The 16,861-nt window shown below is 37.9% G+C and overlaps 1 protein-coding gene across 1 annotated transcript in view; it reads right to left on the reverse strand.

The window, feature by feature from the left end:
• Positions 1 to 16,861, reverse strand: part of Tmtc2 (transmembrane O-mannosyltransferase targeting cadherins 2) — a 420,888-nt gene that overhangs the window by 52,269 nt on the left and 351,758 nt on the right. Inside the window, exon 11 of the mRNA XM_060377973.1 lies at positions 13,539 to 13,602. Coding sequence (XP_060233956.1) covers positions 13,539 to 13,602 — 64 coding nt within the window. The remainder of the gene's footprint in view (positions 1 to 13,538; positions 13,603 to 16,861) is intronic.

Raw genomic sequence — 16,861 nt, forward strand, 5'->3', positions numbered from 1 at the left:
TACTGGGATTAAATAGCTTTTTTTCTTTTCTGGTTTTGAAACCAGGTCTGGCTATAAAGGGAAGCTGGCCTTGAAGTCACACTTTTCCTGCCGTGACTTGCTGAACACTGAGATACTAACTCTGAGTCATTATGCTCAGCTTGCAATGATCTTATTCTTGTTTAGGTGACTGTGCCCTTCTTTTTCATCATTCAGTGTTCATGGTTTACACAAATTCAGATGTAAAGATACCACGTTTAGAGCAATGATATGGTGTCACTGTGTGCAGAGTTATAATCCATCATCTGTTCTTCATAAGCGCTCCTTAGATATAGGAAATGTTTGAGAGCTATGGTGTCAATTAGCATACTGGAAAATAAAATGATAATGTCCTATTATGCGATGAAGGGAGCACTAAGCATACACATATGTTTCTAGTAAAGATTTCCAAGACTGATTAAACAGCACCATCCTGTTTGGGTAGCAAAACAATTCCATCCTAAAGACCCAAGGACTCTATCATTCCCAATGCTAGCTTAAGAAAACTATGCAAGGAAACAAGAGAGCAGCCTAGAGAAGGGCAGCTCAATACAGGTGAAAAATTAGAAATTCTAAATATAAAGTTCTTTTCTCATAAGAAAGTTGATAAAATAAGATAGCCATGTAGCTCAGGTTTGTTGCTTAAGGAGACTGAGCCATATAAATTCATTTAAAAATTCTTTGGTCCTCTATTGTGTGTATATTAATACCTTTCACATATGATTTTTTCATTTCTGTAAATAATAAATAAATATATTCATCAAAGTGAAGAAGTGTCCGTGATTATTTGGGATTATATACTGCTGTAATTTTGATTTGTTGACAGTTTGATAGATGTGGTTAAAATAAAGAGCCCAGGCAAAGGGCACAAGAGGAAAGAGCACAGGCAATTATAATAGATAAAACTTAAACTTAGCAAACAATTGAATATTTTTTAAAAGAGAAACAACCCTTTTTTTTCTTAATCTGTAGTGTTAAAATGCACTAATACATAAAATAATTTTCCTCAAAGTAGATGGTATCTGGCGAGTATTTTAGATACTCATTTTCAATGTTATTATCAGGTTTCATGTTAAATTAATGAAATGAAAAACAAGCTAGAACAAGAAAAGATTTCATAAAGAAAATCCATCTATCTCTTACATGCTTTGCGACTTCAGCAATGAGGGCAGAGTGACTTAAACTTATGAGAAAGAAAAGAATTCTTGTTTTACATCTATGTATTCAAGAACTTGCTAAGGTCCGTTACATCACAATTGCAAAACCAACGCTGTTCATCTCCCCATGTGATTTAAACAATGTTTTACTGTTATGAATTACTGAGAGTGTCTCATATCTATCATCTGGTAAATCATTTGAACTCATCTTTTCAAATGATCCTCTCTAAAATTCTGCATTACTAAACTCAGCAAGTTATTTTCGAATGCAAGCAATTTAGTGATTAGGAGACCATTTCAAATTCTTTCTTGTCACAGGATCTTTAATGGCACCACATTTGCTCTTTTTAACTTGCCATTTATACTTCAAAACGGAAATGCACACATGTGGTAAAGCTGAATTCCTAGGAGCTATTTCAGTAAAGATCACTTAAGAAAGTGACACACACGCAAACTAGAGATGAAAACCCCATAGGAATAATGGTTGCTGCTCAAACACACATATTCGGCAACAAAGAAACTGAATTCCCTACAGTTTTCACCTTGTGACATAAGTATACGCAAGTTCCTGACCATATTTTTCTTTCCTCGTGTGTGTGTTTGCCTGTGATATGTGGTATAGGCACTTTTAAGTATGAATGTGTGAGTGTGTGCGCGTGTGTGTGTATGTGGAAGTCAGTGTGCAGGTTTGAGCCTCTTTCCTCATCTGACCTTTATCTTTATGTTTTGAGTCAGGATCTCTTCTTGGAAATGGAGCTCACAATGGAGTTCAGCTAGAGATGAGTGGCTAGTGAGCTTCAGTGTTTTGTCATTTGTGCCCCCATACTTCACAAGCTCTGGGGTGCTGTCACATACCCAACTGTGTTCTGGAGAGTTGAATTCAGATCTTAGTGTCTGATGTGTAGGAAATTCATTAACTGACTCATCTCACCAGCTCCTTGCTGCTTTTCTTCACAGCAGTTATTGGCTGGTTTGATATCAAAGGAAACAGCAGCTGCCTATAGGTCAAGGATAAACGATTTTATAGCCCACACAATTTTAACCCTTCCTTAAAAAAAAAGTAGCCCTCCTTTCTCTTCTAGAACTTTTCAAGACTGTTACTGCCATGTACTTATCCAATTCAAGTAAGAAAAAACAACTATTTGATTCTGACATTGTCTAAGTAGCAAGGACTGTAAAAGCTCAGTGTGGGAGAAGAGTTTTCCAGGATGACAAAGGCTGTCTTGGACCAAACCTTAGCCAGGTTCCTCTAAGCTCCCTTTGGACTAAGTCTCATCCTTCAGTGTTACCTTCTGCCTTCCTACTCTGGTTGATAAATACACACACTTATCACACTAATAACTCCATGTAGTGGAGATGCTGCCCTTGCATCTGATCACCTTCAGTATCTGTCTAAATTTCTCACCCTTATGTTAGGTACCTGATCACCTGAACTGCTTTCAACAAAAATTCCACTAACTCAGAAGCAGGAATTCTCTTGATCTGGAGTTTTCTAGAGATCTCCCACCAACTCACACTCCACTCCAACAGCTGCTGTAGGAGGAGAAGGGTATCTTTTCTTTTTAACTATCTTAACTCACTGGTAGGGACCCTTGCAATAAAAAGATAGATTAACAAGAAAATCCACATACATTGATTTGGCCTAATCATAACTACTGTTTTTTGTTGTTGTTTTGTTTTGATTTTAGGATAGATTTGATGAAGAGTGAAAAATGGAAAACAAAAAACAAAAAACAGGAAAGGGAAAATTGCACCGAGTATGACAATATGGGGTAGGAGAAGCTTCTCAAGGTCTCTTGTTCAGAATCTCCATATTGCTTCCTCTTTGGAAGTGAAGGCTCCTCTCAGTTTAAAATCTGATGAACTCAGGATGGTGTCAGAAAGCCCCTTCTGCACGTGCCGTTTCTCACATTCCTTCAGCCTGATGTATTCAGTATGACAAATCCCCTTATGTTGGAGAAATTACTTCTGGAGCTATGCTGCAGCAAATCCTTGAATGTCTTTGTTAAATTTGAGCTGACCCCCCCCTCTTCTGTATCACAATAGTCTTGATACCCATCACGATAGTCTTAAGTAAAGACTTCCTTTCATCAAAGTCAGCATGCAGTGTGGAAACCATGTCTATAATAGCGCTTTCAGAATAGCTTGCTAAAGTATAAAGTCAGCCTGAATGTTCACCAGTGGATTCATGGATAAAGAAAACATGACACAGATAAACAATGACATATTTCTCAGTCACACCGAAAGACAAGATTATGTTGTTTGCAGAAAAATGGCTAGAAATAAAGATTGTCATGTTAAGTAAAATAAGCCGGATCATCAAGACAGTATCACATGTTTCTCTGTTATGTGGAATCTAGATTAAATGACAAAAGGCATGAAGAGTACAAGGGAGTGTACTTGGGAAAAGGAAAGGGATTAACTAGAGGAGGAGTAGGAGGTAAAGGGTGACCATGGTCAAACTACATTAGGTACATGCATGAAAATGTCAGTGAGACAATCATTTCCCACAGTTAGTAAATGCCAACAAAAAAGTCTTCTTTTATATTTTAGAATGTATACAGTTTTTCTTTATCATGGACATTGGCCTGAAAGGAAATGAATTTACTAATCTATGAATTTTCTAGAATCTGCCTAACCTATTGGTTTATGGAGAAAGTACAGCTTTTTTCTAGACTAGGGTTCATATAAGTAAGGCCCAGTGGTGGAGGACTCAGAAACACAGAGTAAACTGTTTTTATATAACTACAAGGGGAAGTTAAGACTTATTAGCAGCTCTTCATTCCTGTTTCAGTGTGCATTTACAGGAAAAGGGTCTATGCAACTCAATCAAGGATCCGAAGTATAAATACCTATAATGACATCAGAGGAGGCAGCTGTGGCGGTAACCAGGGGGGATTGGGGGACTATGAGGACCCTCAGCAGGTGGCAGCCATAATTTTCTCTTATACTCCCAGGTGGGAAGATTGGCCAGTGTGGTTAGGACATTTGAAACCAAGAATCAAGTTTCTCAGAAGAGAAGGGACTGGATGCAATTTTAGTGTGTGGTCCCATGACTCACACAGTTACAGCAGCATTTCCATACACAGGGTACCACCTCAAAGAAATGGCAGTAAAAATAAACATGCTTAGAGAATATAATTAAATGAAATCCCCCAAGGTTTGATGTTCCTTAGACTAGAATATGCAAGTTGATTTTCTTTATAGCCAAGAGCTAGTTAAGCTCCTACCCATTTTTTTTTACCTCCACTGAAGGGTCTTTTCTGTTGTGAACATAACAACACACACACACACACACACACACACACACACAAACATTTTTCCAATTGTGCTTACAATTGATTGCATATGGATTGTGAAAAATAGCAATACCTCCTGAACTATAAAGTTAGCTGAGATCATCCTAAACCATCTTGCCGTCAACTGGGCTGCAACTTGCCCACACCAATAGCAAACAAACGGATTGAACTTCCCACCAGTGTCTTCTAATTATGTGACTTAGAGAATCAGATAAACAAGAGAAAAACTGTAGCCACTTCAGAGGTACATTTTTGTTCTGGCTTATCTAACATTTGCAGAACAGTGTACAACAGAAAGAAACTAAAATGTAATGCATCAAAAGCTAGACTTTGCTGAATAAAGCAACAGCAACGTGTAATTTCAAAAAGAGATCTCCAGAGAGAAATGTATCCATGGAGATATGGGTGGAGTAAGATTAAAATTGACCCGAGCATAACCAAAGTTCTCAAAGAAGTGAGCATAACCAAAGTTCTTAAAGAAGTGAGCATTGATCATGGTCTTGCTGAAGTTAGACGAGAATTAGTTATTTGATTCCCAAAATGTATAACCATGCAAATATGATGAAAGCTATTTATGAGCTGGACAGAATAAAAATTTGAGAAATGAAAGGAACTAATATAGCCGGGACAACTGAATAGTACTGTTTCTTTAATGCGAATTTGCATTTTTCTTGTCAGTTTGACTTACTACATCATTCATATTCTAACTATAAAATATATCTGAAACTGATAGAATAGTTGTGCGAATGACAAATTTATGAATAATATTGAAACAGTTTTTACTTACACAATTGATTTGATTATTTGCATTTATGTATGTGAAATGATTTTCATTTATATATCGCATATATAGTCATTTTCTTATATAGAATGCCTAAAAGTCCAGAGATGCAGGATATACATTTTTCCACATTACAACTTTTGGAAAGTTTTGCAAGCAGCCAGACAGTTACCCCCCTCTTGTGAGCATGAAAGTGGTTTAAATGTTTCTCAAGAAAATGATTATTAACCCTGTCATTCTTTTCCCTAACATAATGGTGATCTCAATAATTTTCTTCCAAAAAAATATCCCTTATATAGTCAAATCTGAATCTCTCCAGCTTAACCTAATTTCATGGTCTCTTGTTCTAATTATGGTTGAGAAATAGAATTTCCAGCAGAAAACAACTATATGTTCAGGATATTTTATACTCCTTATTTTCAGAACATCCCAAATAATTCCAAAGACTTCCTCCTTGAGTTCCAGCATCAGCACTTAATTCCACTCCACCTATATTCTCCTATAAGCATTTTTACTATATAACAGTATTATAAATTAAAAGTAATATATTACAGAATAGGAAAGCTATTCAACCAGATGCACTTTGTCAAAATAAACTCATTTTAAAAAAAGTTTCCCATATATTTCATTTTGAACTTTTGACATACAATCACGGGGAGAGAGAGGAGTGTGGGGGACAGCACAAGCTTTTGTTTATAAATCCATGAATCAATTTAAATTTTATGTGCCTGGGAAAGGTAAAACTCAGACATGAAATTTTCAATTCAATCATCTAGGAGATATATTTCCCCTTTAATTGTTATACAATGAATACACTTGTAAAGTATTATGAAGTAGTATACCAATGAGAAATGTAGAGTTTGAATAAAATATGTAGCGTATGCCAGAAGGCTGAATCAAAAGGATAATCTATAAGCGATTTCAGAAATCCATTTAGAGGCATAAAATGAATCATTGCTTAAAATCACACCTCAACAGGCAGCTATTTGAATGTATGACTACTTGAGACCTCTAAGAAATATGACTTCTTGTGAACCTCAGAGTTCTCAGAGACCCATGAGTATTTAATCTTAAAGTAGGCCCTTCGTTCCTTAGGATTGGCAGATAGCCAAATGACTACAATTGTAGTAATTAACTCTGTACTTCCTCCCTTGCCACATAAGGTCAGTCCTCTCCCATTCAGTCTTGTCACCTAAGTATGTTTCAACAGGTCACATTCTTTGTCTTTCATCTCCCAGAGAGAAACCAGTTCTTTAGGACTTCAAAGTTTTCTTCGTCTTCTCTTCTTTCATTTTATTTTTTTTAATTAATTACAGTTTATTCACTTTGTATCCCACCTGTAGCTCTCTCCCTTCTCCCCTCCCAAACACACCCTCCCTCCCTCTTCTCCATCTATACTCCTTCCCCAGTCCACTGGTAGGGAGGTCCTCCTCCCCTTCCTTCTGATCCTAGTCTATCAGGTCTCATCAGGAGTGGCTGCATTATCTTCCTTTCTGGCCTGGTAAGGCTGTACTCCCCTGAGGGGGAGGTGATCAAAGAACAGGCCAATCAGTTCATGTCAGAGACAGTTTCTGTTCTCATTACTATGGAACCCACTTGGACACTGAACTGCCATGGGCTACATCTGTGCAGGGAAAATGGGGTACAGCGCTAAACAGAGAATTCTCGATAGAGGAACATCGAATGGCAGAGAAACACTTAAAGAAATGCTCAACCTCCTTAGTCATCAGGGAAATGCAAATCATAATGACCCTGAGATTTCACCTCACAACCAGAATGGCTAAGATCGAAAACTCAAGTGGCAACACATGCTGGAGAGGATGTGGAGAAAGTGGAACCCTCTTTCACTGATGGTGGGAAGGTAAACTTGTACAACCACTTTGAAAATCAATCTGGCACTTTCTCAGACAATTAGGAATAGTGCTTCCTCAAGATCCAGCCATACCACTCCTAGGCATATATCCAAAAGATACTCAAGTATACAACAAGGACATTTGCTCAGCCATGTTCATAGCAGCTTTATTTGTGATAGCCAACCAGATGTCCCTCAGTTGAGGAATGAATATAGAAATTGTTGTCCTCTCTTCTATGTGAACAGATTTTTGCTATCACATTTAAGTGTGTGTCCTTCTTGACAACTATCTTTATTTTTAAATATATTTATGAATTCATGTCCTTTCTTTTTTGTCTCTAGAACTTTCTTAGAGTGTGTTTAATGAGTTTCATGACTATTCTTCATCACTAGTATGGAAACGGAATCTTAAAGGCCACCTGTGGCATCTTATTCTCCGAATCAGTAGACATTCATGTCCTTGTTTCTCTGTCTTTTAGAGCAGTGTTCACTGCTTAGCAGTTGGGATTTCAAAACCCTGCAACTGTCTTTGATGTTTGCATTATATCCACAGTGAGATGTAGTAATTCGCAGGATTAGAATTTGGCTCTCTCCTCTCCTTCCATGCCTTCTCTTCCACGTTGGTTTTTACCTATTTTGCTGGTGCTGTGCTACTTGCTTCAGATGACTCCCGCAGCTTCATCCTTAACTATACACTTTTTCTGGACCACTTCCTGAAAGAAACACCTAACAGAAATTTAGAACAGGGCTTGGGAGACAGCACAGGCCATGTAGTATTTGCTAACTAGACATGAAGACCTGGCTTTGATCCTTGACATTTATGTAAAAACTTAAGCATAACTGTGCTCATCTGTAATCCCAGAACTAGGTAGCTAGAGACATGAGGATCTCTTGGGCTTGCTGGTCAGCCAGGCTGGCCAGGCCAGCTGACCTGATGAGCTTCAGAGTCAATGGGAGACTGTGTCTCAGAAACTAAGGTGAAGATTGTTAGAAAAAGACACACAAAGTCAACTGCTGGCTTACACAACCACTCCCATACACACACACACACACACACACACACACACACACACACCTACCTATATGTGCATATACAACAGACAGTACTACACAAACCCACCCACACATCCTTATGTTCATTCAGAATATGCAAAGTTCAAACTTAAGACTGTGTTCTTGAAATAAACACATTACTCTAATGGTCTTATTTCTCTTTATGGTATTTCTTTTGTTTCCAGATTACCTGTATTCAAAAGCTGAAGCACTTATTGTGAGCAACTATTTTTTTCTATTCACATGCTATCAACTACTGCTTAGCATACGTGTGTTTTTTCTATTTCATTCTATCCCTGTTCTTCCTCTTCACTGCCCTGTGCTTACAATGATCGTTTATTTGGTTCTATGAAGGCTGGATCTCTCCATCCTACTTCTCTGAACATAATACACATTTTTATGTCATCCTCAATTACTACTTTCTACTGTCATACTATCATCAAAATTACAGAATACACACTTCTGATCTTTAAGTACGATACTTAATGTATTTCACCTGTCTTCTTGTGACTAATAAAGTCCATCTTTTTCCATTGTGCTCTCTACCACTATACATAAATATAACCCCCCTGTCCAAATCCTCTTCCTTCTCTTCTTCCTAAAATGTCCTATAAAATTATATCATTTAGGGATTCTTTAAGCTTTCCTACTCCAAGTTAAAGCCCTTTAGACTAACCCAGATGAAAGTAATTTCTCCTATCATTAATTTAGCACCTCGTTTGTGTCCCCCACAAAGCCCTTATTAGAATAGTGTTACTTATTCCTCTGATATTTGAGGACTGAGATTCACATGCCCTGTCTTCCTCTCCTTTCTTATATTATATTGTAAGCTTCTCAAGGTCAAAGTTAAATTTTCATAACTGTGAAACTCTATTGAATAAGACATAGTTGTATATAATGTTGACACTTGAATTAAAAATGAGTGCGATGACTATAGACCATAAACAAATCTGTCCTGAACACCCGAGCACTCGAAATTTTACCCTCTAGACTCCAGAGTGGATAAGAAGTCAAGTAAAGGTGACTTTGTACCATGCAAATTCCCCATTCTTCACATTAAATTCCTTTATCTCTAAGATAATGCAGACTTTGGCTTCATTCCCAATCAAAGAACAAAGTAGTTTCCTTTAAATGTTCCCTCCAGTTCTCAGGAGTCAGCAGTTTGGGATGTGCTTAAGTGGATGGGGGAGGTGGATGAAAAAGGACTGTCACAGAGTTAAGTCTACACAAAGCTCAACTTATAAAAAGAAACACTAACAAATCCTATGCTGGTAAAAACCTTTTTTATTGTAGAAATGCTTTAATGTAACAAGACATCTACTTCTAGAGCAATTTCCACATTATATCAGCTAAATAAAATTTTAAGATGGAATATGCCATGCTATATTAAACATAGTTATGATGTGTGCTGTCAACAATCACAGTTCTCTAGTCATACACTTCAGTAAGGCAACATACTGAACACTGCTGAGGCAGACAAAGCTGAATCTAAAATTATATAGTGTTTCTAATAAGCTAGAACTCTTTCGTTATTTGCTACTCTATCACTGGAGCTACACTGTAAATGGTTAATTCATTTCAAAATAAATTCTGTAAAACAATATGCTTTTGGAGAAAAAAGCTGCCGAATGTATTAAAAGAAATGAAATCAGTACTGTGTTAAGAAATAAGCATATCCCAGAAATAAAAATCTTTTAAAAATGACTTTATGTTAACTTGTAGAGGTGTGTGGGGGTAGGAGTGGAGGCTGTGCACATGAGTGGAGGCCAGAAGAAGGCATCCATCACACTGGAGTTAGAGGTGGTTGCGCTGCAGTGGCTGCTGGAAGGCAAACTCATGCCCTTAGGCACTGAACCATCTCTCCAGCTCCATCATGAACTTTTCAAACATGGTGGTAATAAGAGATATCACCAATGGTATAGGCCAGTGATAAAAATTCATTTTAAGGCCTATCACACCTAAAAACATAAGTAGTAATGTAATGTAGTGGGTGGTTTTTATCTATTTATCTGAATTAATTACTAAACTAATAATATTTACTCAAAAAGTAACACATTTGGAAAAAAATTCTGGAGTTGCTTATAAATTGCCTCTGGTTTTTAGATAAAAACTGGAAAAGACAAGAGGCACTGGAAAATATTAATGAACTAAAGATGAGATAGAATAAGAAATGCATGGGTATGAGATATATGCAGAGAAAGAACTGTGAAGAAATTTGTCAAAAATGAAATGATTGGAAATTCTTTATATGTCATTAACCTGTATCAAACCCTGAAAAAAAAAAGAGAGATATCACACAAGCCACAGCTATGACCTCACAGGAGCACAGTTAGAGTTTTAGTTAACCATATTCAGCTTGACAATGGTATTTACTTAAGCAAACAGAAGAAAAACCTTTTGAAAAGTAAGAGTAAGGTTGGCTTATTGTGTAGATGAGCAAAATAAAAAGGACAGGAAATGGAACTATTTCAATAGGCAAGGAGAGCTGATATCTGTTAGCACTTCTCTCATATAATCGAGTAACTGACAAAAGCATCTGTTAAAGTGTGTTAAGAACAAAATGTTCTTAGAAAAAAATGGGGAATTAACAGCAAGATAAATGTTAGGCAGGTGCTTTTATTTAGATCAAATGCAGAATCCTTACTAAGTTATAGCTATTGCTCAAATAATTATCTACTTCAGAGAAGAAATATTACTGGCATAGTTTGTAATTCCACCATTCTGGCCTCAGTGACACTTTATGTACAGTGGAGTATCAACCAAAAACCCGAACGATTAGAAAATTAATTGGGAAAAATGCATGTCTGTTTGTCTATCAATTAAAACATCATTTACTTGTTATTAAATATGAACTTTATAACAAAGCCAATCAAAACTACTATCATCAGGTATGGAAAAGATCATTTGAATAAAAGCAATCTGTAGCATATGTAGGATGAAATATTTTGGGGTTTCTTGAGGAAAAGGTTTCACACTGGCAATTAAACATTGCTTTTCTGATTTGGCTACTCAATAGTAATAAAAAAACTTTATAAGTTAGGCCTGTTCCCTGTGATACCTTTTCCTTTTTAGAGGCCCGAAGGACTTAGACACTATGTTTCCCTATTTCATTATACTGTGATAAAGACTATCATTTAACCAATCACACTGAAAAATTAAAAGTGACATTTGAAGAGGCTGATTCTCAATGAAGAAAAACTCATCTAAATTATCATGTAGTTTACATTTGTTTAGAACATAATATATTGATCAATATCAAGGGAAAACGAAAACAAATCCCTCTGTTGCTTGCCTTTAATGCAATTGCAGCTGTAATGCTTCTTACTTAACCCTTCAGTTGTAAAAACTACACAAAGGTATCAAGCTTAAACATCTTACAAAGCTTTTTTTTGTTTTTCCTGTTGCATTCCTAATCCTCCGTACTGCTTCATCTTGCTCCAAAAACGGGGGGCTGTCTGAGACATCACACATCTTCCTTATTTCTTCCCTGTCTTCAGCCCAGATTTTACATTTCTGACAGGGAGGCCTTGACTCCAGTGCCTAGACTAGTACCTGGTATCCAGTAAACATACAAAGTGAGTAAACAAATTGACTCTTATGCTGGCTTGCCAGATACATGACATGTATGCCCTCTTGCGGTACACATACACCACCCCTTAAAATTTGTGAAGCTCTCTTTTTCCGTGAGGACAGTAGGCTAAATGACCAAGTGACTCTATAAAGTTGTGCTGCCAGGTGAAGCCTTAACTTTTCTACCCTTCAGCACTGCAGAGGGCACAAAAGCAGCCGTGATTTGCAATAAGCAAATTCTCATGAAATATCTGACAAAGCCAGTGACTCATAAGTTGTACAGTATACTTTAGCTGTCCTTGCTCTTGCCATTAGCATTATTTTTTTCTGTTGTAAATGGCTTGTCCATCCTGCCATTATCTTGTAACTATGCGGAGTGGTTCAGAACAGCTGCTGTGGGTCATGGCATCTTGGAAAACTGAGTATGTAGAGATAAAGGGATTGAGAAGAGGATGGAAGAAGGGTGGTCCTGCGACCTGTCCTTGTGCTCTCCTGTGAAGGAAGTGCTGAGGCAGTCATTTGCATCTTTATCTCTGGTCATGGGACACAGGAGAATCTGAGCAACGGGTCCTGCTGCCATTCCCTCCATCTATAACTTCTGAATCTCCTCCATCTGCTACTACTGCGTTGTGCTCCTCAGTCTTCCAGTTGTATTTGAACATCAATTACTTAAAAAAAAAATTCCCTCTCCTTCTTTGGGTCTTCATTTCTGAAGATTTCCTTGTCATAAAATAATAAAAAAGTGTATGTTTTTGCTATGATAATCTGTCTTTTATGATGAGGACTCAACTTATTTCATTGTGTTTATATTATAATATATTACAGCAAATGAAACTTGAAATTCATATTCATGGTTAAACTCTTCACGGTTAAATGGAAAGCAAAGAAACCAACACACACTAGTTTCTCATAGGGCTCCACTCTGACAAGACTAAACCTCCACAGGAGTCACAATACTCTATCAATTAGTGGACTGTTTCCCTGATTCATGGCATGGTTTGTGATCCCTGCCTCCTTATCTATGCAGCTCCTGGATATGTATTTGCCAAAGAGATGCAACACTAGAAAGAAACGAGGCTTATTCAATTATTTCTACTGCAGCCACAGATGCATTTTCATTATTGTTTGAAAATTGCATTTCTCAAGTGCATGGTCTACATTTGGGGATTAGGGGAGAAGGTTTCATTGTTGTCCAGTGGTGCAGAGTGTATAGAAAAATAAATGTTCAGTACAGGAATTTGGTGCTGTGAAAAAACCTGCTTGTCAGGCTGCTATAAAAGCATCTATTGGCTTCTTATAAATAGCAATTCCATTTCAACAGTAATGATCTAATTTATATCCCTCGTACTTCCTGAAAGTGAGACTACCCAGGGAACACTTCTAATGAAAACATTACCAATAAATTGGCAAAACCAAGTTATTAAAAATGAGGATTCTTAGAATATGAAGTGGGTACACAGCTGAAGGAATGCAGTGAAAGACAAACAATAAGTATTTATCACTTGAAGGAAAAAAAAAGCCTTCACAGAATTTGAAGATTCACCCAAATAAAAAGTATTTAGCAATGATCAGATCTGTACTGTGATAATAAAGGCTACAGGTGATTTGCAGAGAGGAAAGGGAATTTCTGGAGAAGACAGAGAAACGTGAAATGTGTGGGTGGTATGCGGATGGAGGGGCTGTACAGTAGACATTCAAACAGAGAAGCCAGGGAGGACAGGATTAAACAAGGCAGTGTGAATACTCATTCACCGCTGCAATGCCAGGACCATGCCTTCAGTGATGGTGCTCACTGGGAAAGTACTTACATTAGGTCTCAGTCTTGCTGCCAGATCATAATACTTCTCAGCTGCTTCATTGAGGCTAGCTTGTCTGTCAAAGAAAAATACAATAAAATTACACGAAGTATTTTAAAGTTAAAGCGTTATTGAGAGGAATGACATTTAAATTAAAAAAAAAAACATCAAACACATTGCCTAAATAGTGAGTTCCCATAAAGAAAACTTAAAATGAACTTCCTTTTACTTTTAAGCATCATAAATGGTATCCGAGGATATTCTCATTTGGTGGGTATTGTTACCTTACATTTACATGTTTGCCATAGGAAAAGGTATTTCCACTTTCAAGGTAACTCAAGTAATATATTTAGATTCTGAAGTTTCAAAATGATAACCCAGAAAAAAAGTTTAAAAATCAAATGTCAAAATATTTAGCTATGGTTTCAAAATACACTTGTACGCATGTATGTGTACCTGCATGTGTTTAAGTGCATCACGAGCATGCAGGTTCTCGTGGAGGCCAGAAGAGGGTACGGGAACCATTTGGAACTGGTTGAGGCAATTATGAGCTGTGGGGCATTGGTGTTAGGACCTGAACTTTTGGGACATTTGCAAAGGCAATAAACATTCAAAACCACCACCTCTTCACCTCCTAGTTGTGCATTTTAAAGTAAACATTTGCAAGAAAAAAAAATTGTATATTTATTTTACGCACACTCTCTTTCACACACACATATAAACAAAATAGGATGATATATGTGTGAAAATATAATGAGACCAATTGTCTTTTTAGGTCTTCCTTTATTCTTTTTTAATTTTATTATTATTATTATTATTATCAGCATTTATAATTTACTCAATTTGTATCTTGGCTGTGGCCCCCTCACTTGTCTCTTCCCAACCCCACCATACCCTCCCTCTTCTTTCCCCTATGCTCCACCCCTAGTCCACTGATAGGGGAGGTCCTCCTTCCCTTCTGTCTGACCCTAGCCTATCAGGTCTCATCAGGACTGGCTGCATTGTCTTCCTCTCTGGCCTGGCAAGGCTGCTCCCCTCAGGGGGAGGTGATCAGAGAGCCTGCCACCAACCAAGGACAATGCCTGGAGAGGACCTAAAACCCTGACTCAGATGTAACCCATAGATTCAGTCTTCAAGTGTGGTCCTTAGTAATGGGAGCAGGGGCTTTCTCTGGCATGAACTCAGAAACCAACTGTTTATGACAACAAAAAATAAAATTTTAGATACAAGTAATTGGGTAGGCCAGGAGCCTAGCAAGAGGGCCTCTGAAAGACTCTACCCAGCAGTATATCAAAGCAGATGCTGAAACTCATAACCAAACTTTGGGCGGAGTGCAGAGAATCTTATGAAAGATGGGGGAGATAGTAAGACCTGGTGAGGACAGGAGCTCCACAAGGAGAACAACAGAACCAATAAATCTGGGCACAGGGATCTTTTCTGAGACTTATACTCCAACCAAGGACCATTCATGGATATAACCTAGAACTCCTGCTCAGATGTAACCCTTGGCAGCTCAGTATCCAAGTGGGTTCCCTAGTAAGGAAGGGTCTGTGACATGAACTCAGTGGCTGGCTCTTTGATCACCTCCACCTGAGGGGAAGCAACCTTACCAGGACACAGAGGAAGACAATGCAGCCAGTCCTGATGAGACCTGATGGGCTAGGGTCAGATGGAAAGGGAGGAAAACCTCCCTTATCAGTGGACTTGGAAAGGGGCATGGGAGGAGATGAGTGAGGGAGGGTGGGATTGGGAGGGAATGGGGGAGAACTAGGATACAAAGTGAATAAACGGTAATTAATATGAAAAATAAAAATTTAATTAAAAAATTGATTTTGGAGATGGTTCAATGGGTAAAGTCCTCGCTGCGAGAGAAGGAGGACTCAAATTCATATACCTCCACATGTGGCAGTACATGTTTGTATTCCCAGAACTGGGATGAAGGTACAGGCGCATCCTGGGAGTTTGCTGGCCAGCTAGTTTAGCTAAGAGGCGAACTCTTGGTTTGGTAAGAGACCCTGTTGAAAACACTAAGGTGTAAAGTAATAGAGAAAGACAAACAATGTCTTCATCAGGCTTCTGCGTGTGTGTCCACAGATACATGCACACACACACAAACACACATGCATGCATGTTCACATACTCACATACACACACATGCACCACACATATATCTCAGAATATTTCTCTTCTTACTAAGTAGTAACTGATGTGGGCATGTGACGTAATCTCAGGTAACTGGATGTTCCCACTTGCCCTTTTTAATTCAGAAAAAAAAGATGAAAGAAAAGAAAAGAAAAGAAAAGGAACATGATGGCATAGTCAGAATTCACTCACAATGGTGTAGGAAAAGAGGCTATGTGAAGCCCAGACTCTTCCTGCAGACAATGACAATAGCACAATAGTTCATATAGTTTTTAGCCACTAGGTTTAGAGTGTGTTGTGATAATTCAAACCCTCCAGTCTATAAATATATTGTTTGTGGGGTGGTGGCACTTGGTATTAAACTAGTGAGTGCCCTTTCCATGCCCAGTGGAAACTCCAGCCCATCCCAGCAGTGGATTCTTTAATCTCACTATAACCAGAGTCAGTTTTCTTGCTTGTAGTCAAACCCAGGAATGGCACAGCTTTTGTACAAAAACAGAATTCACACTGAATCTAACAGATAACTTGTTTGCTGCCTATCACCAAAGACTAGGATCAGTCAACTTGTCAGTAGATGACACCAAATGTCAGCTAGTTGCCAAAATATAATGTTTCTTTTTTGACTATGCAGCTTCAGAAGACCTTCTCTGATGGCAGATAACAAGATATATTTTAAAAAAATCTTAGAAGTCAACTGCTGTCTAGTAAATAAATATGCATGAGGATTACAGAATAAAAGCTATGAGAAAATGCCAAGATTAGTTTCAGATGGCATACACTGCATTAACTATGATATGACAACAACACTAAATGGTTATGGGGTTTGCTTTAAAGGGAAGTAGTGTTCTTAGGGGAAAGGCTCAGGAGGTAAAGGGTTATTGTAGAAATAGCATGAGGCCATGAGTCTGGATCCCAGAACCCACATGAATGCCAGGTGGGCATGGCAGCCTGCTTACAACCTCAGCCAGTAAAAGAAAAAGAAGGGGATGATCCCCAGAAAATAAAATAATAAAAAAAAAAGCTGTCTAACTACACTGGTCAAATTAGTGAGCTCTGGGTTTAAATGAGATACCTTATCTTAATATAGGAAAATCAATTGAGAAAAACACCCAACTTTAGCCTTTGGCCTTTCGTGCATATGTACAACAAACATATGCACCTGCAAATACACATATGCTACCACACATGCAACA

Source organism: Meriones unguiculatus, chromosome 2 (assembly GCF_030254825.1).
Source record: "Meriones unguiculatus strain TT.TT164.6M chromosome 2, Bangor_MerUng_6.1, whole genome shotgun sequence".
In the NCBI taxonomy this organism is placed as follows: Eukaryota; Metazoa; Chordata; class Mammalia; order Rodentia; family Muridae; genus Meriones; species Meriones unguiculatus.